The sequence below is a fragment of the Myiozetetes cayanensis genome, unplaced genomic scaffold (genome assembly GCF_022539395.1).
Source record: "Myiozetetes cayanensis isolate MyiCay16 unplaced genomic scaffold, myiCay2020 scf4, whole genome shotgun sequence".
Classification (NCBI taxonomy): Eukaryota; Metazoa; Chordata; class Aves; order Passeriformes; family Tyrannidae; genus Myiozetetes; species Myiozetetes cayanensis.
This window is the reverse complement of record NW_026087631.1, coordinates 32737612-32762423: the sequence shown is the minus strand read 5'-3', so window position 1 is coordinate 32762423 and position 24812 is coordinate 32737612. Positions and strand designations below refer to the sequence as shown.

General features: G+C 38.2%; 1 protein-coding gene across 1 annotated transcript; it reads right to left on the bottom strand.

Annotated features, from left to right (window-relative positions):
• Nucleotides 1-3474: 3474 nt before the first annotated feature.
• On the bottom strand, nt 3475-4257 carry LOC126647510 (uncharacterized). The gene has a single exon (XM_050329809.1). It carries the CDS (start codon nt 4255-4257, stop codon nt 3475-3477), a length of 783 nt encoding a protein of 260 aa, XP_050185766.1.
• Nucleotides 4258-24812: the final 20555 nt, after the last annotated feature.

The following is a 24812-nucleotide window of genomic DNA, read 5'->3' as shown; positions in this document are numbered from 1 at the left end:
GCTTTTTTTTTTTTTAAGTCTTCCTGAGGGATAAATATATTTTATGCAGCTAGCATCTGAAAAATAGTAGATTCACTGAGCCCTCCCAGTTCGTACAAATCTAATTTCTGGAAACACCTTTGCAGGCCTGCATGACCATCACTCCCATACAAGTTCCTTGCTGCTTGTAATTAAAAGAAGCTAACAATTAAACATGGAAAACTGATTTAATACAATTTTTTCCCAGTTAGAGTAAGGAACTTTTTAAGGCTTCTAACCTTTAGAGGCATTATGTTATCCTGCTTGCACAAGTATGTTGTGCACCTGTACAGTCTTGCTTAGACCTGTTGAAGAGGATTAAATAAAAAAAAATCATATTGTATTGGGTTCAGTTTGCTGGGAAAAGTCAGGGACATGCCCACACAGGCATAAAGTTACTGGAAAATTGACTTGTCTAGAAGAAGGACAGTGAGTACAGAGATTTAGGTCTCAGTGGGAAGGTCTTACTAAATATGTTTCAGTGGCATCATTTGATAACAACTCTTTCTCCTTCCACACATCTTGTGTTAGCAGCTCTGCCCATTTGTCCGGACACAGAGGAAACTGGATAAATTCTGGAGCTCTCTCAGTTTATTGTAATGATATGATGGTTGTGTTAATGCCTTTAATAAATTCTTACTTAGGCCATCTTCACAAATGCTTCATATTTGAGGATTAATAAAAATGTTCATTTTAACTGTTCAACCCTATTCAAGCAGGATTTTATGGAGGCAGTACATGGTTTCATCTTTCAATCTCTTCCTGTGGACATATGGGTAATAAAAGTATATGTATTAGAATATGTCTTTAATAAGAGCCGTATATTTGACCAAGGCAAGACTCTATGAGCAGACAAGTTCATTTTCAGATTTCAAAGGGACCTATAAAAAGCTTATTCATCTGCCTTAATAATGCCAGTGCTAAGATTTGAATTTACCACTTCTCAGTAAATACTACTTAAAATTTAATTTCAGGTGTTCTGCATGGAATACACATAAAAATCAAGGTTCACAGAATTTAATGACTTCTTCTCAATACAGTCTTTAAATGGCCTGCATAAAGAGATTGAAAGATGCCTTTTATTTTTAAAACATCATGAGAAAAATAATGAGTAAGTGAGTATGAAAAGCTCTAAGTCTCTTGCAGAGTCTTGTAGACATGTCTGTAATATTGATGATAATTCTGGCAACAGGCAGGTGTTGTTAAGTTCTGCTTTTTACCAAACATGCCTGTGAAGTTTGCCCAATCTTCCAGTGGCATATCATTTCTTAAACAGACATGGTAGGAGGACCACTTGATCCTCCCAAGTTATAAAGGCAGGGACTCGAGTGTAGAGGACACTTCTGGAAAAACTGAAATAAAAATACTTTTCACCCATCAGTTCTAAGACCTATATTGCTCTGGTGGCTTAGGTACAACTTCTGCTCCCAAAATGTCAGAGAGAAATAATACCACTGCCTCTGCTTTTCCACTTGGAGAAGAGGATTTTTATCACATGATGGCAGATTATCCCAAATATGCCTTGAACTTCCCATGTTAATGAATTGGTTTCTTCCTATTGTTTTTGTGTGGTTACTGACAAGTTTTTATCTTAATTTCTCGAAAGACCTCAATTTTTTCATTCAGCAGTTGCCATTTTAGGTTGGCTAAGCTGGATAGAAACTGCAGTTCTTAGGCAGATGATAAAGAAATTAAAGAAGAAAAATTATTTGGAGAAGAAAACAAGAGCAGACACCCTACCATTTCTTAATGACCATTTTTAAGGTTTGGGGGCTCTCTTGTTTGTTTGTTTTTGGTAAATAGACATGTTGATTTAGAAAGCCAATTTTGGTTACAAGATCCTTCTCAGAGTAGAGCTCACAAATTGCTGAATTTGCCAACATTTAAATTAAGCTCTTTTGCTTTAGAATATACAAAAATAGTGTAGAATATAGAAGAAATTTTTAGAAGGCACCAAAGGGCAACTCCTTGTAGCATTCATATATTCAAAAGTAATCCATTTAATCAGCTGAAGAAATACTGTAATAGTTGTCTTGCTGTGGTAGGACACTAAACCTGCTTTTAAATGCATCACCACAGTGAGAATATACCACAGAAGAAGGTTTTGATTGACAGTATTTAATGTTATATGAAGCTATTTGCTGAACTTCAAAGAAGCTAGTCTTCATTTGAACTTTTCCTTACATAACTCATTTCTCCCAACTTAGAATATAAGTAAAAAAAAAAAAAAAAACAGTTTAGAGGAGAAAAACTGTAGGCCTGAAGCTACATAACTGATATTTTGTAAAGGAAACCAGCAGAGAAAAAACACACACAGAGAACTGGGGTCCCCAGCAGATGCAAAAATAATGTATTTTCAAAGATCGGGTTTTTTGCTTCCTCATCACTTACCTCTTTTACTTGTGTTTTTTTTTTTTTTTTTTTTTTTTTTTTTTTTTTGTTTTTTGTTGTTGTTTCTTAATTTTTTTTAATGTTTAGTAACTAGACAATAAAACACATTGTATTCCAATAGAGACAGCTGAAAATATAAGAGAAATCTTTACATAGGATGCAAACCCTTCCCCTGTCTCTGAATGCCATCCAGCGTTTAATTAATCATGCCCAATATATATTAATTATAGTGTGTATAAATATAAGTATTTATTAATTATAAATAATTATTCTTAAGTTACTCTTAGCTAGCATTTAGCAAGGTTGTCACAAGCTATTCTTGTGGGAACACAGCTTGGTAAAATCACTCAAACTTTAAGTTTTGATAAACTAACTGTGATCTTCTTCAATGAACAAAGCCAGAGAGATAAAGATGTATTCTTGAAGTTGGACTTGTGGAATGCAGAATTTATGGATCACAAGGACAATTTGCAGAAACCAGAAGATACAGAAGAGATTAAGACTCGGTATACATGTTGGACAGTCCCTACTGGAGGAAAAAGATACTAAAAATATGGAGCATTTTACAAATTTACAAATATGTAGTAATTTACGTACACAGTGAGAAATCAATAACCAATAGAGGATTGGATATAATTAATGAAAGAATTATGTAATTTAGAACCAAAAGAACATTAAATTTTTTGCTAATACTGTATAAATAGGTGGAAAAGTTTTGATTCAGCTTCTGTGTGGAGACTGGGAATTTGTCAGTCACACACCTCCCAAGTAAGAGTAAAGTAATTCCTCACTCACCACACTAAAAATACAGTATTAGAGGGTTTTCTTTATCCCAATGATTTTGGATGACTTGGTAACAGAAGCAACACCCAGAGATTGTGTCAAGGAACATTTAGATATTTATTTTCATCTTCTTGACTAAAGACGTACTACAGCCAAGTACCAAGACTTGGTGCTGTTGGCTGTGCCCAGAGACCCTCCAATTTCGGTGTCACTGGGGTGTCATGGGTGAGTGGTCCCTGCCCATACTAGACCTAGGGCCACTGTCACATCTTCCAGTCCTTTCTAGGGCTGCTCCCACTCAGCAGGAACAGGTGCAGATGGGGGCCAGATGGGACTCCCCTGGAGAGCATCCTCTGACATGCTGGCTACCTCCTCGACCCTGGAATGTGGGGGGCCACTGGAGGTGGGAGCGCACCCCTGGAAGACAGAGCTGTCCCCAGGGCTCTCATCCTCCTCCCTGGCAGCATGGGAGTGGCGCAGCCTCCAGACCTCCTGGCTGCACTGGGTCTCAATGATGCTGAGGATGCCGTGGATCAGCGGGGCGGTGTGTTCCTGAAGGCGAGGCTGCAGCCTCTGCACCAGCCCATCCCTGTTCGGCCCGAAGATGCAGAGGGCGAGCAGGACACTGCTTTCTGCAGTCTTTACCTGCCACCACTTGTCCCTGTATATCTTCTCCAGCCTCTGCTGCAGCCAGGACCGCACGGGATCCAAGAGGGTCCATCGCCTCCGGAAAAGCTCTGCCCAGAGCTCAGGCAGGATGCCACCCACAGCCTCTGGCCCTGCAGGCCCCTGCCCAGGACCATGGGTGTTTACACTCCCTGCCTGGCTGCTGCTGGCCTCGGGTGGCTCTCTGGAGAGTCTGGTGACACAGTGCAGGCAGTTTCCCTCCTGCTCCGAGAAGCTGATGGTGGAGATTGGTCTTCTGCAGAGTGGGCAGGCGCGGTTCCCTCGCAGCCAGCGCATTATGCAGCCCAGACAGAACTGGTGGCGACAGGGCATCGAGTAGGCAACGTTATCCAGGGCATTGCAGCAGATGGGGCAGCTCCACTCCCTCCCTGAGGCCATGGCTGCTCCTTTCTGCAGTGTCCCAGCTCAGGAATTCATAGAGACCCCAGTCTCAATATGAACTTACAGAGAACGAGGGACGTGAGGTCACAGTCCACCTCCCAGTGATGTCTCAATGCACCAGCTGATGTCACCCTCCACTACCCAGTGATGTCACAATGGAATAATCACTTGGCACAGCTGTCTGAAAAAGTCTCACAACTAAAATTCAATGTTTAAACACTTCTAGGAACTCTAGCTACAGTTTTTGTGTTGCCTGCATTTTAAGGCTACCTAAAAGTGTGAAAAAACCCTCCAAAACCAAAGCACCCATGCAGGGAGAGGTGAAGTCTATCCATTCAGCAATGTACCCTTCTTGCAATGGCCTGAAAATCTGGGAAAAACCCCTCTGAGTCACAGGACTGCTGAATTTATTTGGCATAATTTTATCTGAGTCACATCCAGCCATTTCAAGCATACCTCAGACTGAAACTGCACCTACTGGAGATCAGGCAGAAAATAAAGCTCAGTGTTCATTTCACCACTCACCTTCAAAAAAGCACACCTGGTGCAATGTATCTTGGTATCTTGATGTATCTGGAGAAATGTTGTGACATAGCTGATTGAATGTTCTTTACCAGCTTGATTTATTACATCAGTTGTGAGCTGCAACTGATCAAGAATTGAGATATGACTAACAAACATAATTTCTATAGATTAGCAAAGTTGCATAAAAAATCAAGAGCTATGAAAATGCAGTGGCAGAGAGTGTTCATATTTGAATAATATTTGTTGAAGAATTCATATGTTTCAGAAGTTTCAAATCATCCAACTCTAGCAGTTCCTAAGAAAATATAAATATATATAATAATACAAATATACATAAAAACTATATATATAACAAAATAGGTCTTTTCCACCCTAAATAATATTATAATTCTATGACAAATATATATAAAATATTTATTACCTATATAAATTTATTTTTAACTTCAACACTTGGCTTGCTAAGTAGAATTAATCAACCATACTTCACTGTCTTTTATACACTTAACAAAATAGTTGCATTTTTTCTGAAGAGCTTTGTAGAGGTGTAGGTCTAAACTGTGGTAAAGTAACACCAAAGTGCAGATCACTGTAGCAAGTTTATAGTTTCCAACTGGAGTTTGATGGAAAAGTGATTGCAGTAAGGCTCATTCTGTCTGAATAATTGGTGGAGAGGTAGCAATTATCCTAACACAAAATAGTGTCACAGTGGTATTTGTCAGAGTATCAGTACAATTCTTGCTGGAAACTACAGGCCATCAAGGATAAAATTAATGAAGTCAAAAGATTTAACTTGGAAGAAGGAAAATTTAAAAAAAAAAAAAAAAAACAAACAAAGCACTCTGTGTTTGATGAAAGCACTATACAACATCACAACTCAATCCAAAATAGCTATTCAGACCATGAATCGCATTTGCCTGACAAATGAGCACTGTTTACCTCTCAGGACTAACCTACATTTTGCACTAAAACTCTTTAGTTTAAGAAACAGATTGTACCACTAGGCAGAAAATTTGACATAAGAACAGCAAGACAATTAAACTGCTGTAGATTTTACTTTAGCTTGTGCTTTTAAATGTACACTTAAGGCCTCTCTCTAATTTCTGTAATGCTTGGCTGAGAAATCATCCACAGGCCAGTTGTTGTTGAAACTGTGGGATGCTCATCAAAAGAGCAAAGACTCAGACCAGTGGGACTGAGTAATAAAAAACCTTCCCGACACACTTGAAGTCATATTTCTGATTAAATCATATAGTATAATAGAATATAAGTTAGCATATCTACACTAGGTGTGCTATTTAATTTGATATTAGGGATTTGTCTTATGCTACAGGTTCTAGAGTTTGCCCAAGTAAAAAATTCCAGCAAAACACATTGTAATCAGAACCCTGTATCCTCTGTTCAATTGTCAGCACATTTAAAACAATGAAGATATAACATATGGTCCCTTTTAAAGCAACAATGAGAAATACCAGGAGGAGGAGATACAAACACCAGGGCAGGGACCCCTGTTTCATCATCCTGATCTGGATAACAACAGCTCCCATACCACACAGGTCTATTACATGGTATGGGGATATTTAGTGGTGTAGAGTAATAAGCAGCATGTGTCATGGAATTGCATCATCCAGCATGTTACAGCTGAAACACTGCCATCCCTTTGTGCTAAATGACTCCATCTACTTGTGGTAATTGCTTTCCTGTAGCAACTGATTTCCAAGAAAGAAGATTTTCCAGCAGTCATTACAACCAGTGAACACTATCACACGGTAAGGTGAGAGTATCAAAGTGTTTATAACTGGCTTGATATTCTGACATATCACCAGCACTCAGTGTCAGGCTGCCAAAGGCAGTGAAACTTCAGTCAAGCCCCTAAATAAAGTTTTGATTTTCATAGCACTTAAGCTTCTCCAAACTTTTGAAAACCAGGATCTGGGGGTTTGTTCACACAAAGCATCATAACACTGTTTAGCTGTTTATTAATATAATTTACATCAAAATCTACAGCATAATTTAATTTCTTTTCTCATCCTCACTTCTTCCATAAGTAAAGGCACATTTAGGCAGCACTTCACATAAAGGCAGCATTTTATTTGCTAAAGATAAAGGTATAACATTAAAATAAATAGGGGTGTTAGTACTGGGAGGTAGGGGGAGGGAAGGTCATACTTGAATAGTCGTTAACATTTCAAAATGAAACTAGAAAAATTACTCTTGATCATGACTTTGTTAGTTTCAGAGGAAAAAAATGAGACTTTTAGAACCACTGTATTTCACTACTAGTGAACTTGTGTTATGGCATTGCATCACACTAGTACTAATGTGGCATTTCAAAATTTGTCAGGTTTCCGCCTTCAGGGTTCACTCACAAAAGCAGTAGAAAGTCTCAAACAGCAGTCTTATGAGCAGCAAGTCTGCAGTTTTCTACACCACTTCTGTCTGGATTCTTTTGGGGGAATAAAAATTTACCTCTAAGGCTTCAATGGATCTCAATAAGAAGAAGTTTATTTTAGTTACGGATCACAAACAGGTGTCCATAACTCTCATGTTTCTTTTGTTCACTTGCAATAGGAAAATATAACTCACTGATACTGAATGTTTAAAAATTAGAGGACTGAAGTCCTGCCTTGTCTGAGGATGTCTGGAGCCCCTTAAAATGACACTAATGAAATTGAGAGTGTGTTCAGACAATTGCTAAGAAATTATACAGCAGGGAGCTTGTTGGTCTGGATAGAGATAGAAATATGTCAAATCTCATGGAAAGATAAGCTGGAAGAACAGCCAGAAGGAGAAGACACTAATAGGCAGACTCCTGCTTCATCCCAAAAGAGCTCCAAGTTTACAGAAATTTAGAGACCAGTGAAGATGAGCAATGCAATATTATTAGCACAGTCAAAGAAATAAATTGTTCTGGAGCTTCCCAGATAGGTCTAAATTAGGCTTTTCCCTTTGCAGTGCTAGCCATTAAGCAGCACACACCATACTGCAGGTGTAGGCTTCAAAATCAGAGAGGAGATACTTTAGGAATTAATATTTTTAGCAATGCACCTTTAGTCCTGCTTATGCTTACTTAAACACAACAACATTTTGTGTAATTAGGTACCAAAAAAATCATTTTCTTAGGCTGAAAAATGTCCTCACACTGTTCAAAAGACATAATGTAAGTTCATACAATTTTTGCAGAGATTTAAAGATATGATGACAAGTGTTCTGGCAAACATGTTCAGGAGATCATGGATTTATGACTTGGTAGGAAGAATTGTTCCCAAAGCAAGTCTACAGGATATATATTTTCTTAATAAAATTTTTAATTCATATGGGGAAGATCCTAATCCAGGTATTTCCCCACTGTACATATAAGTTATTCTTAAACATAGACATATTTACATATTGTACTGAAAATAAAGATCAAGGTAAATTGAAAATATTCAAAAGACAGAAGGTAGAAGAAAGGGGCAGTGGTGACACAGGCACTGAGTTTCTCATTTGGTGAAATAAGACTTCCAAACCCACCCACGCCCTAAAAAAACAAACACCAAAACAAACAAACAAACAAATGTAACACAAATCACCACCAACAATAAACCCATCAAATTTATTTCATTGTCAAACTTTGGCACATTGGATATTTGACATATCATCTCTTGATGATAGAAACTGGGAAACTACCTTACTTTGCTGCTCTTGTTTGGTTGTGAAAGAATGCAAAGGATGCTATTTCATACCCAGCTATTTTAGGTTGAGGATATGTGTCTCAACCCCTTGTACTATTTACAGGGGCCTGGAGAGACAGGACAAGGGGTAATGGCTTCCCATTGCCAGAGAGTAGGTTTAGATGGGATATTAGGAAGGAATTCTTCCATGTGAGGGTGGTGACGCACTGGCACAGGTTGCCCAGAGAAGCTGTGGTTGCCCCATCCCTGGAAGTGTCCAAGACCAGGTTGGATGGGGCTAGTGGAAGGAATCCCTGCCCATGGCAGGGGTTTGGAAATGGATGAGCTTAAAGTCCCTTCCAACCCAAACCATTCTATGATTTTTCCATACTAGGAAAAAAAAATAAAAATGTGTTAAGGGGTTTATGCATTGCATTTGCTGCATATCATGATATGAATTAACAACAAAGATCATTGACGTGAACAATTTAAATTTCTTCATATGATGCCAGTGAGACCCATGAAGTCAACCCAGCAAGCATTAAAGTCCACAGAAGAGCTTTCATTAGCAGCAATGAGCTTTGAATTAAACCTTGTAGTAACTCATCAGACAAAGGCTGGGAGAGGTTCTTTGAACATTTAGGCACCTTTATGAAAGCAGGTTTTCAGACTGCTGTGAATTTCTTCCAAAAAAGAAATGCCTTTAAGTGTAATTGATCATGAACTATACAGACTAATTTCTCCCTCCTCTGGCCTCATCAGAAAAATGTGATATTTTCTGGAGAAATAAAAAAGAACATGTAGACCTGTATCAGAAACTTTCCCCTTATTTATGTGAGATGGTACTCTTGTACCTGGTATCATATATTTCAGTAAAACATTTTGAGACAAAGACACCACCACACCTGACACACTTTTCTTGAGTTTTCACATGAATGTCACCTTCTGAGTGTACCCCAGGCTTATAGAAGTTATCTGAAATATTAAGACAGGAGAGACAACCTAGCAAACACAAAACTGCAATGGTCAAAGATCAGCTGATCATCCCCAAACCTCTCTGTGTTACCACAAAGGGTACCTTTGCAGGATACATATCTACACCCTACAAGTAACATACATAACCCATAACCACTGAATCATCAGCTCCCTTACTTCTGGTGCACAGCTGGATGAGGGAAAGGAAAGGAAGAGAAAAATAGGATATTTCTGTAGAGTAGCTTGTGAGAAATTCAGGAAAGTTCTGACAAAGACACAAGAGATATCACAGTGTACAGATCTAACATCACGTGTCTATATTGAGGTTGTTCACACAGAGGTTTAAATGCTAAAATAAGGTACTTATCTGAGTAGTAAATAAGAAAAATAAGAGCTGGGCCTTTCAGAGCTGTTTCCCCTTTGAAATATGTAAAGTACTCTTATAAACAAAAAGGCAGCTGAAGAGCTTTAAATATGCTCTCAGGAGTATTTTTAATCTGCCTTGTGGTTTAAAATGTTGGTTTTGGTGCAGTGGGAATGCGGAAAAGTGATTTTCCTTCACCTGGACCAGTCTCTGCCAAAACAACAAATCTGGAGAGAAGCAAAGTTCAGGGAACAGGGACAGTGCAAATCTTATCCCACCAGGACAAGAGTTTCCATGAGTCTGGATGTGAAGTGCGGTTACCTTTCCATGGGTTTTTGGTTAACTTTGCTTAACACACTGATTTGAAAAGCACGTCATAATCTAACAGGTCCATAACAGATTTCAAAGGCTTCTTCTGGGATAATCCACTGTACCTGCAGTTGCCTTCATGGAAGTCTTTAGTTTGACTAAAGAGACACATAAATGTAATTATTATTAATTAAATATTATTAAGCTTTATATCTCTCTCTAGAGGAAGACGTAAAGAGATTGAGTCAGTTTCTTTTCAAGTTCCTAAATTATTATGGAGCTACAGTGCTTTCCACGTGCTCTTCTTTCAATATGCCCCACAAAAATATCTTAGAATAATTTAACTCCCATGGTAGTTGTCACTTGTCTTTGTTAGAGACTCCCAGCTAGTGATGTTCTCTTGTGCTAGATAAATGATTCAGAAAGGGGACCTGGAACTACCACAGTTACAGGGTTGGACATTTGCTGAATGCAGTCTGTGCACTGTTTTGAGTTCTGTATTCACAACTAAGATTCAAAACTGTAAAGTTGGGACTTATATCTGGAGGCAACAAGAAACTGTGACTTCAGTAAAAAGCATGAAGACCACACGGTAGGCTCAGGAATATGTGGTTTTGTGAACTTTCCTTGCTTGCCAAACTTGTTTAGAAGACCACTGTGCTTTCTTGCTAAAAGGTCACCTTATCACAGGGAAAAAGAACACACTGAATAGATTCAATTCCTAGATATAATCAAAAGAAAGAATGAAATATAATTCTTTAGAGGAAAGCAACACCTGATAGAATATGGCTGCAATCATATAAGAACCTCAAACTTGGGCTCTTAAATTTCAGGACCAGAGTTTGAAGTGGACCTAAAATTATGACTGTCCCCCTTTTAATAGCTAATGCTAAACTCTGTCAAATTCCCCTTAAAAGAAGGAATATGTTTCATAGTGCTTTCTTTGGTGCTAAGTAGTCTCCAGAAACAGTAATCTCTTGCAATGCAAACACTTGAAAAACCAGAACAATTTGGTTTGCTGTTTCGGTGTTGGACCCAAACCAAATTTCCAACCCATCTTGATGCAGGACCAGAAATCTGCACCACTTCCTTAGTCATCCTGGAATCCTTTCCACCCTAGGCCATGCTAGTAAAAATATATGTGTATATGTAAAAGGGAATATAATTTACTTTAGAGGTGGATCAGACATTGCCTGTGCTTCTTCATTTAAAGAACATGGGGGAATAAAACTAAACAAGATACCCAAGCAATTTTCTTTCAAACCTGGCAGTCAACCATAAGACTGAATTAGCATAACTACCAGAAATTAAATTCTAATGAGAGGGAAGTAGGCAGAGACATTTGAGAAGTCATGTTTTCAGAAAAGGCAATATATGCAGTGTAAGGAGCAGAACTGGTCTGGCTTTAATTACAGAAGTATAATTAAAATATAGATAAAATTTAGCCTGTTAATTCTTTAGATGTAGTTTGGTGGGTTTTTTATATAGTTTGGCAGTACATTTTCTGGTTAGAGCCAACATGAGCTTAGGAGTTATTATCAATAATGAAATTTATTTCATAACTAAGAGGAATATCGCAGTCTGTGCTGCTTGACCTAATTCCCAGCTAACTGCATCCATTTTTCTTGTTGGATCAAAAAAGCTAAACATGGAACAAACCACTGTGTACTGATTTTTTTTTCACCAGTGCACATCAATTTGTTGACTGCAAGACATGATGAAGAATTTGGAGAAATTAGAACATAACAGCGTGACCGACTTGGATGATGTGGGAAATTTATGAGGCAAGGGATGGAGGCAACAGAATGTCATTGAAATTATTTAAACCACAGCCATAAATTTGCTGAATTTCAAGCAAGCTGAGTGAGTCTAAAAGAACCCTCAGTAAAAGAATAAAGAATCAATTCAGTTCACAGTTGGATTCTCAATCTCACAAGAGTTCACTGTAGTACTAACTGCAGTGAAATTCAAATTGTGATGTCAGGGTACTCAGTTGTTGTAGATATTGATTTCCAGTGAGTGACTGAAGACTATTAACTTACTTTTTGCCTCATTAGCCACCCCAGAGCCACCACTCATAGTAGAGACATAGACATACTAATTTTTTTCTCTCATTCCAAGAACATCTGTAAAAGGGAAGGTAATAAAAACCTTAGTATATTTAGCATGTTAGCATATCTAATATGGAAATTGCAAAGGAAAAACACAAATAAAAGAACCAACTGTGTTCATTTGGTCCTTGCCATATCTCACAACACACTACAATGGGACAGATTGTGTGCTCTATATTTCACAGAGTATCTCCTGTGAATGAAAACTAGCATCCTTCATATTGCCAAACATGTGCAAATAAGCCCAGGAAAACAAAGAAGGCTCTCAGGGTCCTGAATGATAACTTTTAATGTGTTTTGAATTTTGAAAGGAGTGTTTGTCCAGAGCAGGATGAAGGCTGGACAGACATAGTGCAGCTGTGAATTTCCAGGGAGGCTTGATGCTTTTCATCAGCTGTAGGCTGGAGAGGAGAACAAGGTGGTACCACACGGATGAAGATTAAAGGTCCTGGAGCTGTTTAGCTTGGCTGGGATTCACTGCCAACATGAATGAGTACTGCTGTGTATTTTAAGAGTTCTAGTTATGCTCTGTTTATGGCTCTAACATTTCACTAACATTATTTCCTCCTTTCCCTTCAGTTCTTCTTCACATTCTCTTCTTTTACCTACTTCAGTTCTCTGTAACAGCTCACAGGGCATTTTTTTCCATTTATTCTCATTTCCCAAGTGCTACCTTTGTCACTTTCTGTCACACCAGAACCCCTAACTCAATAAAGTGATCTCGCATATGAGGTCAAATTATAGCAGCCAGTGTAAAAATTGTTCAAGTCTGGGTTAATGAATGAAAACCTTTCTCAGCTCATAAATAAATATTATGATGGGGGGGGGGGGAGGAAGGGGTGGGTGTTCCAGTTTAGTGTCATATGCTTTAAATGTCACTTGGGGAACAAATTCAGTACAGGTAGCAACTTCCTCCTGGTGTTTCCTCACTCTAGGGTAGAAAGTTCAGCACTGGAGTCAATTTTCACACTATTATGTGTTGGCAACGTCATCATAGATCAATGAAATTCCATCCAAAATTGTAAAAACTGTATTGAACTACCAAGAAGTCAACTGCTCTTGAAGTATGGATTAATGCTGACTTCTTCAAATTTTATACCTGAAAGATGAATAGCTACAGATCAAAGGTTTCTATGGTAACAGCTAATTTTGGTGACTAATCCCACAAACTACACAGCTGAACAGAAAATCATCAAAGAAGCAATGAAAGTCAGTTATTAACCAAACTCATAGATTGGGATACATTTACACAAACTTTTCATACCATATCTGAGTACAACATTATTTAAAGATATTTTAGCCATGGAAATTTTAGTAAGAACAGTAACATGTTTTCATATCCAATATTACTTTTGACTGTTCAAGTGAACTTTGAAAAATAATTGTGTTTTTGTCTTCAAATGTCAAATACCAAGAGCTTACTCTACCTAAGTTCCAATAATTTCTTGCACAAGGTTATAATCTGCACATAGGTGGTATCTTTAGGAACAGTATATAATAGATTTGCTATGTAGAAATTGATGAAAGAAAATAAATTATAGTTAGCTCAATTTTTTCCATTATTTATGGGTGCAGCAATATTTAAAAATACTTGAAAAGCAAGAAAATTATTTCATTTTTAATTAAGTATTAGTTTTGGTTTTCCCCTGCCTGTAATAACATAGTTCATTACACAAATTATTGGCTTTATGTGTCACTGGTAGATTATTCTTAATTTTCATGATAGTAAAACAATAGTGGTGCTAAGAATAAAGTACATTGCTGGCATTGGTTTTATGTACATAGTTATAAGAATATAATGAAGAGATATATATCCAAATGTATATCTAAAGAACTGGCAGACACATGACTTGGACATTTTTATTACCGTAGTCATTAAATGGTGGCAAGAACAGACAAGACCTGTGTCTTTTCTTGATGGAAATATGCACATGGAACAGCTCTTTTCCATTTCAACCTTCATGTTCTTATCCCAGAATTTTTCAGGTCTGGGGCATAGAAAGTAATAAAGTCCATGTGTCCTACAGCAGATGTATTGCAAAGGGAAATTATTACCAATATTAACAAAATTCATTTGCAAACAAGTTGGTAGCACTATGTAAGAGTATTATTTGGGTACAGCTTTGTTTTATCATAGTTTTGATCACAACTCCCTTCTGTTGATGCTCACCCAACACCAGGGATTTATCATTATGGATATAGAGTTTCAGTAGCAGAGTTGGATCTGACTAATATAAAATTACTTTTTTTAATTATGGTGGGTTTTTTCCCCAGAATTGATCAGTATGTGATTCCTTATCCTACTTGTCTGACGAGGACAAAAGTCAGATCAGAAAAAGGAAAGAGTTTGCTAATACACCACTCACCCTCACTGACCTCTTCAGAACTGTTCTCTTCTAGTGAAATTAAAGATGTTTACCTGTAAGACTCCATCGGAGCCAAGATTTCAAGAACAGCAGGTCACACCTCATAGCACTGTTCTCAGCGCTTTATTAACCCCATTTCTACAGATCTGTGTCTGACTCAGAAACTTCAGAGAGCCTCCCCTTCTCCCTGATGTGCAGCTCTGGCAGGGAATCAAATTTCCCTCAGCTGCTTCTGAATTATTATTATGAACTTTTACACTTAGTGACTACAATCATTGTAATACAGAGGCATCATCTGCTGCAGTTAATTATCCAGACCAAATTTGCACATCTGCACAGGGTTCTATTGCTTGGATTCAGGCAGGTTTGTTGAGAATTACTGTGGATGGAAAATAGATTTGCTCTAAAGAGGTTGTTTTAAATTGGATTTGAAGAGTCTCTTGTTCTGTTGTTTGGTTTTTTTATTTTGCCATGTATAATACATGACCTGTCAATACATACTGCATGATTCTTACTGTAGTTTTATTCTGCAGGATGCCATTCATATGACTCAGAATGCACCCTAGGAGAGACAAGGGTAAAGTTTTTTCAGTTAAGGAGTCTGATTAGAAAACTAATTTCCCACAGGCGATTATTGAATTAACTCAGTCTGGATGACCTTTGGACAATGCTGGAAAGCTTTTCTTTTCTTAATAAACTTATGCACCATAAACAGAACACTTTTCATAATGTGAAGAAATCCTACTGGTGCAACTTCCTTTAACTTGAGAAAAAGATAAGCTAATATTTTCCTTCTGGTCCTCTGAGGACTTCACCGCTATTAACCTGCTTTAAATAGGTGTTACTCGGATTTGGTGGTGAAAAATCTCTACTAAATACACAGAAGAGAAAGAAAGGGGGAGAAGGAGAACACATAGGACATTGCCAACTGGACCAGAGCAAAAAATAACCTGAGAAAAAGCAAGATGAGAACACACAAGATGTAATGATTTGAGTTAAATCCTAGGCCTCCATGAAGACAAAAGCTCTCACAATTCAGAAATAGTTGCAGGAGTCACCTTTAAAACAAAATCCTAAGACCAATTTTATTTTCAGTAGCAAAAATGTAAGATTGAGTGAGTTTCTGAAAGGCCCAATATGTGCATGTAGTTCACATGGGTCGGAGGATAGGATATATTTTGTAGAGATTATTTTGTCAGAGAGCTGAATGTAAGCAGGTTTTTAATCTTTTATTCTATTTGATTTGATTTGATCTATTATACCTTTTTTTTAATATGGGAAACTTTTTTTTCCATTTTATAAACAGGTGCATCCCACTGACTGAGAGGCCTTTATATCATTAACTGTTCCCTCCAAATAAAGCAAAGTAATTTTAAAGACATTTTTTCATTTCATTGTTTAACATTGGACTGGAATTTTGTGACTGGCTGTTTTAACATGTGGTTGGTGGCCCCTGTCTGTGAGCAGCTGATTTTTGGGGACATTACATTCTTGTAAAGAGTGTTAACTGCCTGTCACCTAAAACAGCTGCTTTACCCAGTTGTTTAATGGAGCCATTACTGCTAAAAAAAAAGTGTTACTGCAGTTTTGAAAGTTTCAAATTTATGTTCCCATATTTTAAGTGGTTTTGCTTTGTGTTAAATTTTTGAAGAGGGTTTGATCTGTGATTTGATATACTTGACATTTCCTAAGTGGGTGATTTTTGGGACTTGAGCTGTGCAGATCTTACAGTTTTCACAAAATTTTTAACAACTACACTATAGTCTAAAGTGTTGATGTTTTCAGGAGCAAGCAAGGCAAGTGAAACTGGTAGGAAGATATGCTTTTGGGAAAGTGGATAGGCGGGAAGAGAAAGCAGTCAAATTTTGCTCTGTAGTATTACTCTGAGTTTGTTTGAAGCTATAGACAGTTCTAAAGTGTAAACACTTCCTGAATTATGTTAAATACAGTTTTTGTCAGCACTCAAGATTTTGTAAATTAAAAACATAAGTGCCATGTTCCCCATGTCACCTTTTACTCCGGTTTCACTGCCAAAAAACAGTGGCATGGGAAGTTTTTGTGAGTTTTGTTGTGTTATCTTCTATAGAACTTATTGGTTACTTTTATTTCAAAACTCTTTGTGATGTTTTTGCGCTGAAAATGTTGAAAATAATTTTCTCTTTTCACTGAGCTGCAGTAATTTCTTCCAGGTCAGAAAAGGTCCTTAAGAGCTTTTTTTCCTCTTTGCCTAGGACGACTGGAAATCCACACAGCCATGTGATGTGTAATACCCAGACAGGATCAAACTCAGACTACTGTCACCTACAAGTTTAAAAGGGAAGTAAGGGGAGAACAGCAGCAAATGAGACAAGGATTGTTTATTGATAGAAGTGGCTGGCAGGTTAGAGCCAGTGAATTATCGCTCTTTTCAGGCCTTATCTTGCTGCCTGCACTCTGTCAAACTTCTGAACTCAACAAAAGTCATGCCAGTGTATTACCCTTTTTAAGTCTGCAAATTTTTTATGCCAAAGAGTTACTGAGCAGGCTTTGATGTGCACTGTGATGTTTTCTCCCAAATGTGAGTGCAATGTGTAACAATTGATATTACACTTCCAAGAGCTCATAAAAATGTCTAATGTCATCTTTTTTCTTGTTGTTGTTGTTATTCACCTTCAGAGAAATTAATTTATCAAACTTTTGTTTGGTTTGTTACATGGGAACATGTTTGTTTACATGGGAAAATGTCCAGGTTTTCTAGGCTTTTTTCTCGGTTATGCTCTTCATTATTCCCAGAGCATATGTTGAGTTTGGGGACCCATTTTCATAGAGGTAACTGAAGGATCAGGGCTTGTCTTGCAGGAAATCTGGAGGTTAGAAAATTATTGTAATAATCTGCTCACCTATTCAACAATTAATTTTAATGTCAAATACATCAACAGAAATTAAGGGAGAGGGGAATTCAGTTCGTCAGATATGTTGTCTTTACTACTTTTTTTTATACCAAAGCATAAGGCAATCTTCCCTGAACCCACATAGCCACATCTGGTCAGATCAGTGTCAAAATTTAGTGTCCATATGCTTTTTCAATACAGAGAAGTCAATTAATGCAAGGTAATCAGATATTAACTCAGCATTTTGACAGAATTGCTGTAATTTGTGCTAGTGTTGTTATGGTAGCTGTATAAGAAACTCACTCTAAGCAGAATACCAGGTGAGAACTTTATACAGTAGCAAAGTGACATACATTAAACACAGCAAAGTGTCTTATGTCCTCTCAGGACCCAGTTAATGTGCTGTCATTAGCAGCACCACAAAAAATTAGAATGCTTAAAACTTCAGTGCCTTGCTTTAGTTACCTTAATGGTTGGATGGGGGTGTACAATTTTGAATTCATTAAGGTGCCACTTAGACCAGAGGGGGAAATAAGCTTTCATAAAGAAATCTATGAACTGACTATAAACAAGATGTTTTAGGTAAGGACTTATGGAAAACCTCTTCCAACGGACTTTGAGCCAAAACAGGTCAGAATTGATAAGCTTCTCACCAACACCTTGTAGAGGAAAACAACTCTTCAGCTATGTCTTAAAAAAAACCTTTTTGGCAGAAAGCTCTAGGGCAGTCTGAGAGATGAGAGATTTCAAATATCTATCAGGCACTCTGAAGACTGGGAGCAGTGGAGTGTTGAGGAAATAGTGCTCATCTTTGAGCAGACTCAGCCAGCTGCCAGCTCATCACAGTCACAGAGTGCTTGGGTCCCACCTTGTAAAGCACAGAGTGTAATGAAGACTGGCATGAAAACACAGTCGAAGTGATGCTGAAACAGAAAAGCCCATTATAAGAGAAGAAATAATGGAAATGGGCATGAAATCCTGATATATTGAAGTGTCTGCAGGAGGAAAGGAAAGATATTGTAAGGTCATTGTCTGAATGCAGGGTCAGTGAAGAGGCTGCTGTCAATTGGTTTGTATAAATGGTTTCCTTCTAGCAAGTAGCTAAATTAGAAATATTCCTGAGGTTATAAAGCTGTTTGAAAGAAGAAGAACCACAATGATGCAGTTATGTGCTTCTCTCAACAAGTACTCGAATTATTCAAAACAAGGAAAAGAAAAATGACACAATCAAATTGTCTGAGCAGAGATTAAGGATTTGAAATTTATTTACTGTAGAAACAGAGCACATCCATGTGAGGTACATGATTACAGGCTATAAATACTTCCAAGTTAATAATGAGAAATGGAATTATTTACCAGCTGTGTTATCAGACAACCCCTGCAGTTTGCAGTGAGGAAAAACCTAAGGTGAAAGATTTATTATAAGCCTGAGAACTATGTTTCTGTCTGAAAACTTAGTCATTACTATTGACAGCTGCCTCCCTTTCTGAAATTATATTTATTTGGATTTATTTATTGGAATTTGGGTGTAACATGGGCTATCAGATCAATGACAAAGGAATAGGGTGTAAAAGCACCCTAGAAAATGTGCAAGGTGAACCAAAATAATCAGAAAGGCAAGGAGGAAAAACAAAGGTCGTAATATTAAAACAGTACTGCTGTTTTTGTAACTGAGGTTTACCCAATAATATTCTTTATTTCATTTACCTTTAATAATACAATTCAATAAATAATTTAGTAAATTACATTATATTAAAACATATTTAATAAATTATTTAATAATTTAATCAAGGCTCACCATAATATTTTAGAATTACCTTTAAGACAATGAAGATAATTATTATTATTGTTGTTGTTATTAACTTTATGTCTGTGGTTAGTTCTTTTTTTCCCGTAACAAGCATTATGAACACCGATAGCAGGCTAAAATAGACATTCACTTATTTTAATTCTTTTAATATCAGGACAAGCAATAAAGCAGTTATTTTATGAGAAGAGTGAGTTCTTAAATTAGTTCAAATTAACCACAGAATATTCTGGGTTGGAAGGGACAAAACAGGATCATCAGAGTCCAACTCCTGGCCCTGCACAGGAGACCCCAAGAATCCCACCCTGCGTGCTATCTCAATTGATTATCAGTGATTAGGGGAAAACAGCAAAAAATAAGCCAAGGATATATTCACCTGGACTGTTTATAAGATGCACAGGAAAACTTCTCCAGAACAAGAGACTGTCAGCTAGGACAAACAAGCTGAGATAATTTCTTTCACCAGACAGGTACGTGACAGGACATACCACCTGGTGGCTTAGTCTTGCAGGATGAACCTGAGAACACTACTCCTAGATCCTGTGCCAAATTTCTGATTCCTGGAATGTCCCAAGAGTTTTGATATATTTCTGTATAAACCCTACACTTGTTTACAAACCCTACAGATCCTTGGGCAGTCAGTCAGTGGGCAGACCAGGTGTAACCACAAGGTAGTTGTAGATGTGCTGGTTCAATCAGTGCACTCTTTCCGCTCTTCTACCTGCTTCCCCAATTCAATTTCCTCAGCCCTAACTTTCTCCTTCCCAGAACAGAGAGTACATTTGCTTCAGAATGAGAAAGCAGGCACTTTTAAATGGAGAGCTGATGGTATTGAAGCTGATTCCACAGTGCCTTTCAGGGAGTATGTAGCAAAACAATCCAAGGATGACAAGGATGCTTTCTGCCTTTCTGTAGTCCAAGCACCAGCTCCTGCTCACAGGATAGTCAGCAGCTGGGAGAACAGAACATGAATAAGATTTATACCCTGTCAACACCTGTTTTTAACAACAGATTTCCACTGTTTGCCCATCATTGACTACTGCCGTATTGTTTTGGTGCAGTGTACATGTCTGGGATTTCTGGCCTCCAAAAGCCCTGTCAGATGAAATGCACATGAGCATCCTCCATCTGCCTCACAGAGAGAAGAAATCCATTGTGCTCAGGATGTGTTGCACTTGCTGAGCAACTGATCTGAGGCAGAACAGCCAGTTTTTTTCAAGCTGTCAGGATTTGTGCAGATTCCAGCCTCAGTCCTACAAGCCACCTTCCATGTCCAGTCCCTTAGGTGGAGCAATGCCTAATGTGTTGATCCTGGAGGCATTTAGAAAGGGAACTGCTCAGTGCTACCATGACAGAAATTCACCAAGGTACATCTATAAGTAGAGCATTATATGTTTAAAGCTCTTTCAGAACCAGGCAGACAGAGATCTTCAGTGGGTTTAGGTCTGTTTATAAAATAAGAGGGAGTTCTGAGGATCTCAATTTTTGGCTTGTGCAAAAATCCCACCTGCATTTCAGATTAAACATTTAAACTGTTGTGGATGGTATCGGGCATTGTTTTGGTTATTTCATCTAACCTGTCAGACAGGACTGCAAAAGTCTTCAGTAAAATGGTCAGTACTAGTGACTGGGTATCACTACCTGTTTTTACTAATGAGATTACAGATCTCTTCTGTTGTTGTGGTTGACAACATCCATTTCTGTATTAGCACTAAATTATGCTGCTTACAACAAAGCACCCTGGCTCTCGTACTGCCTATGACAGAACTACTCATAGCATTTTTATTTCATTTTCACAAGGTGGTTTTATTTGAAAATCAGTAATAAAGGTACAGAACAAACATAAAACAGTTCATCTGCTCACATCCTCCCCTTTATGAGTTCTTTGGACCAAAACTAGTTGTCCATTGGTGCTGTATTGGTTTTTCTGGTCCCACAGTAACTAATGCTCAGCATCTTGCTGCATGATGCTCACTGTCACGCACAGCCAGCTTCATCTTTGCCTGCCTGAATCCCTTCTGATCCCTCTGCTTTTCCTCAGCTCCTTCTGATAAGCAGTTCACACAGTGGGAAATGAGTGGGTAGAAAAAAACACTCAAATGAAAGCTAGACCTGGGCAAGGATCTCTGGTGAATTGGGAGGCACTCCACCTCACATTGCTTGAGTTTCTCTCCTGTGAAGAAAAGTGTTTCATCTTTCACAGATGATGGCTACATTCCTCTTAGACTTGACAACCAAGGGAGAAACTAGACAATGACTTTCTAAATACTTTTATCTATATGTAAGGGTAATTTTCCTATCCCAGTGAAAAGCTGAAGCTGCCAGAGGAAAGAAAATGAGTGTTGTGTCATAGTACCAGGACTACAACAGCTTCAGAACCTGGGTTTTGATTTCTGATGGGAACAGGAAGAATTTAGGATGAATTAAAAGATACAGAAACCAGAAATTAAATGAACTTAGGAAATACATATTGAATGACATCTAGAGTTAAAAGAGGACCTTACAGTGGTTGTTGGCATCCAAATTCAAATGCAGTCCAGAGGTTTCTTTGGTAAATAACTACCAACCTTGATAGCTGCCTGCAAGAACACAGTGCTTTCATTTTGAATAGCAATACCTCCTACAGCCAAGGTTAGAGTTCCACGTGTGCTCTGACACTTTCTTGTTCGAGAAGATGAGTAGCTACTGTCCAATGTTATTAATATGTGCATTGGAAGGCCACCCAAACCTGGGCATGCAGATCCATACAACAGCCTGATAGAGATGCTCATATCATACCTAACTCATGGTCTCCTGCTTGCTTTCTCCCTTTCATGAGGGCTACTGCATTCCTGACTTGGCAGAGGCCAAACTCCACAAGGAATGTAAGCTATGCACCAGCCTTCTTGGAGCATGGTGATTAAGGCTATCTCTTCAGAATGGGATTTTCACTGCCTCTGGGAAAGAAAGCCCCTAGTCCAAAACCCCCAATTCCAAATGTCCTAAACCACAGCAGTTGTATGAGAGCACTCCAGCTCCACAAGACCCATGACCTGTAGTTTTTCTATAAAGAATACCTCTGTGTATTTAGACACCTGTTGCCAAAACCAGGGCTCTATTCTGTATTCTGGCCAGGGATTGAAACCAAAGGTTTATGGTAGTTGTGATACATTCCTACACTTGTCACTTTCTGATAGCTGACCCCAGGCAATTCCCGTGAGAACATATCAGCATGGACCCACTTTCAGTCAGTAGCAACATTCACTCTGAATTTCCGTATTGATTGCCTAAAGGGAAATTGCCCCATTCTGATCATCTTTATGCCCAAATCTTTCATGGACTTGGCCAGTTTGAATTTTTTAGGTATTGCAGGACCTGCATGAAGGTGCTCCGTGTGCCCATTTCACTGAAATGCCTCAGTTCCCCTTGAAAATTTGGTCTGAGGGCTTTCAGTGTTGAGCATAACACAATCTAAAAAGATTAAAATCCTTGTCCTTTTGCCCAGAGGCATTGTCTGTAACTAGTATGTTTTTTTCCTATCAGCTCTGCTCTTTATTTTCAGCAAGCTCTTTGTCTCTCTTGTAAACTCTCTTGCTGTTTTGGCTTTATCTTTGGCTAGAGGATAAGAAAATTCTTCTGTTTGATGTTGATCAGCCAGCAGGGAATGCTTAGAGCGTCAGCTAGCCAGCCTCTACTTTACCTCCCAAGAAAGAAAACAAGAAATTCTCCAAGCCAGCTTCCCACAGCAGGCAGGGCCTGGGATTTACAGTCTGTCTGAACTCTCCCAGATGGTAACACTACAGGCTGCTGCAGTACCACAGTCCGTGCCTTGTCCAAAGGCACTTCCTCACACTGATTTATTTGTTCTCTCAACTTCAACAAGATTTTGTGTTGTGTCTCTTTCTGGTCTCTGGGGTTTTCCATCCTGTTTCAAAGGCTGGACAATTTATGCCACATGCCATTCTGTCCACCCAGCAAAACACACAAAATCTGGGGGGAAAAAAGAAAAATGGGTCAGATATATTTGTTATCTTGTGTTGACCAGTAATTAATGAATTTTCAAAATTTAGCCAGATCCAGTATGTGCAGAAAGCTTGCCTGGGGAACACTCTCTGTGCTGGTAGGTCTGTGAATAGCAAATTGACTGTATACAGGTAAAGGAATATCTGTCTAAACCTGGGAATGTAAATTTACAGTCCTTGCTTTCATGGGTTTTATTTAATTGTGATGTATGCAGCAGTCATAATAGCTCTGGAACAAAATCATTTGTGTCTTAATTAAATGAAACATGCTGCTCAGAAATAACACAGATACAGAGTTTGGGAAACACTTCAGATACACTTTTAGCTCATAGGCTCAACCTGGCACTAAAAACAAAGGAGGCAGTGTGTGTGTGTGTGTGTGTGTATGTGTATATACATAAAAATAAATTATCATACAGCCCTTGCCTGCACAGTTTCTGATAATTCGGGCAGGTTTAATGCATTAGCAAAGAAAATGAGGAAGTGACTATCAAAGGGTAAAAGGATAAATGGCAATGCTTTCAACTCAGCAAGACATCAGGAAGCCCCATCATCTGCACAGTTTAGTTTTGCTTTGATGGTCTCCTGGGATGCTCCTGAAGACACTGTGAGGTTGATACCAGCCTTATCACAAGGAACCAGGACAATAGTTTGGAAGAACAAAAGCAAAGCCAGAATATATTTATGAAGAAAGAAAATTAACTGAAAGGAAGCGAAAAGCTAAAAAGCTTTCAAAGAGGGCTTTTCAACCAAAAAAAGACACACAGCCCCCCTGCATTACCTCATTGTAGTACAAAATTTGACTCAGAATGCAAGATTCCATGTATTATGTGTTGCTGAAATCAAATATATTCTCTTATCTAATAATGGAATCAAGGACACAATGGCATAAAGGGAGGTAGAAATACAGAATAGAAATTTTCCCGATGTATCATGCTGGATTTACAGTCATTAAAGTCTGTTAAGAAGGTTTCTAAAGCCAGTCCTCCATTTTCTGTCTCTGTTAGAAATTAGTGTGGGTGGGTGTGTGCAAAATGAGAACTAGCTAATTTACCTATTTCCTATGCCAGTGTACAAGAGTCCTTTTCCTTTTCTCTCTTTTACTTCTTCTGGTACTATATGACCAGCTTAGATGTCCCTCTCTCTGAAAATCCACCTGTGGGTACCAAAACCCATAAAATTAAAGGACCCTTTCAAATCTAATTGTGACTTCTAAACCCCTCAAAACACTTGTTAATCCATCTGAGAATTAAATCTCATTAATTCCTGTGTAAAGCAACCAAAAAAAGTATAATATTTTCAGGGCAGGGATTAGGAGAGAGACATAAAGTTGGTTTCTTTCATCAAGTATGAAACTGGACTGGTAACAAACCCCAAAGCTTGAGCATCACCATCTGGATCACTCAGCTGCTAAATAATTCATAGTATCAGAAATCTACTTCTTGCCCCCAAGATTCCTACCATTACTTGTGTTTCTATAATTTTCCAACACATTTATTATACAAGTTGTAAGCATTGTACATCCTATCTCAGATATTTTTAAGCAATTTTTTTAGCATTGTAGTACATGTTGT

Excerpts from the sequence above, each read along its gene's own strand:
- LOC126647510 (XM_050329809.1), bottom strand. The coding sequence starts at position 4,257 with ATGGCCTCAGGGAGGGAGTGGAGCTGCCCCATCTGCTGCAATGCCCTG.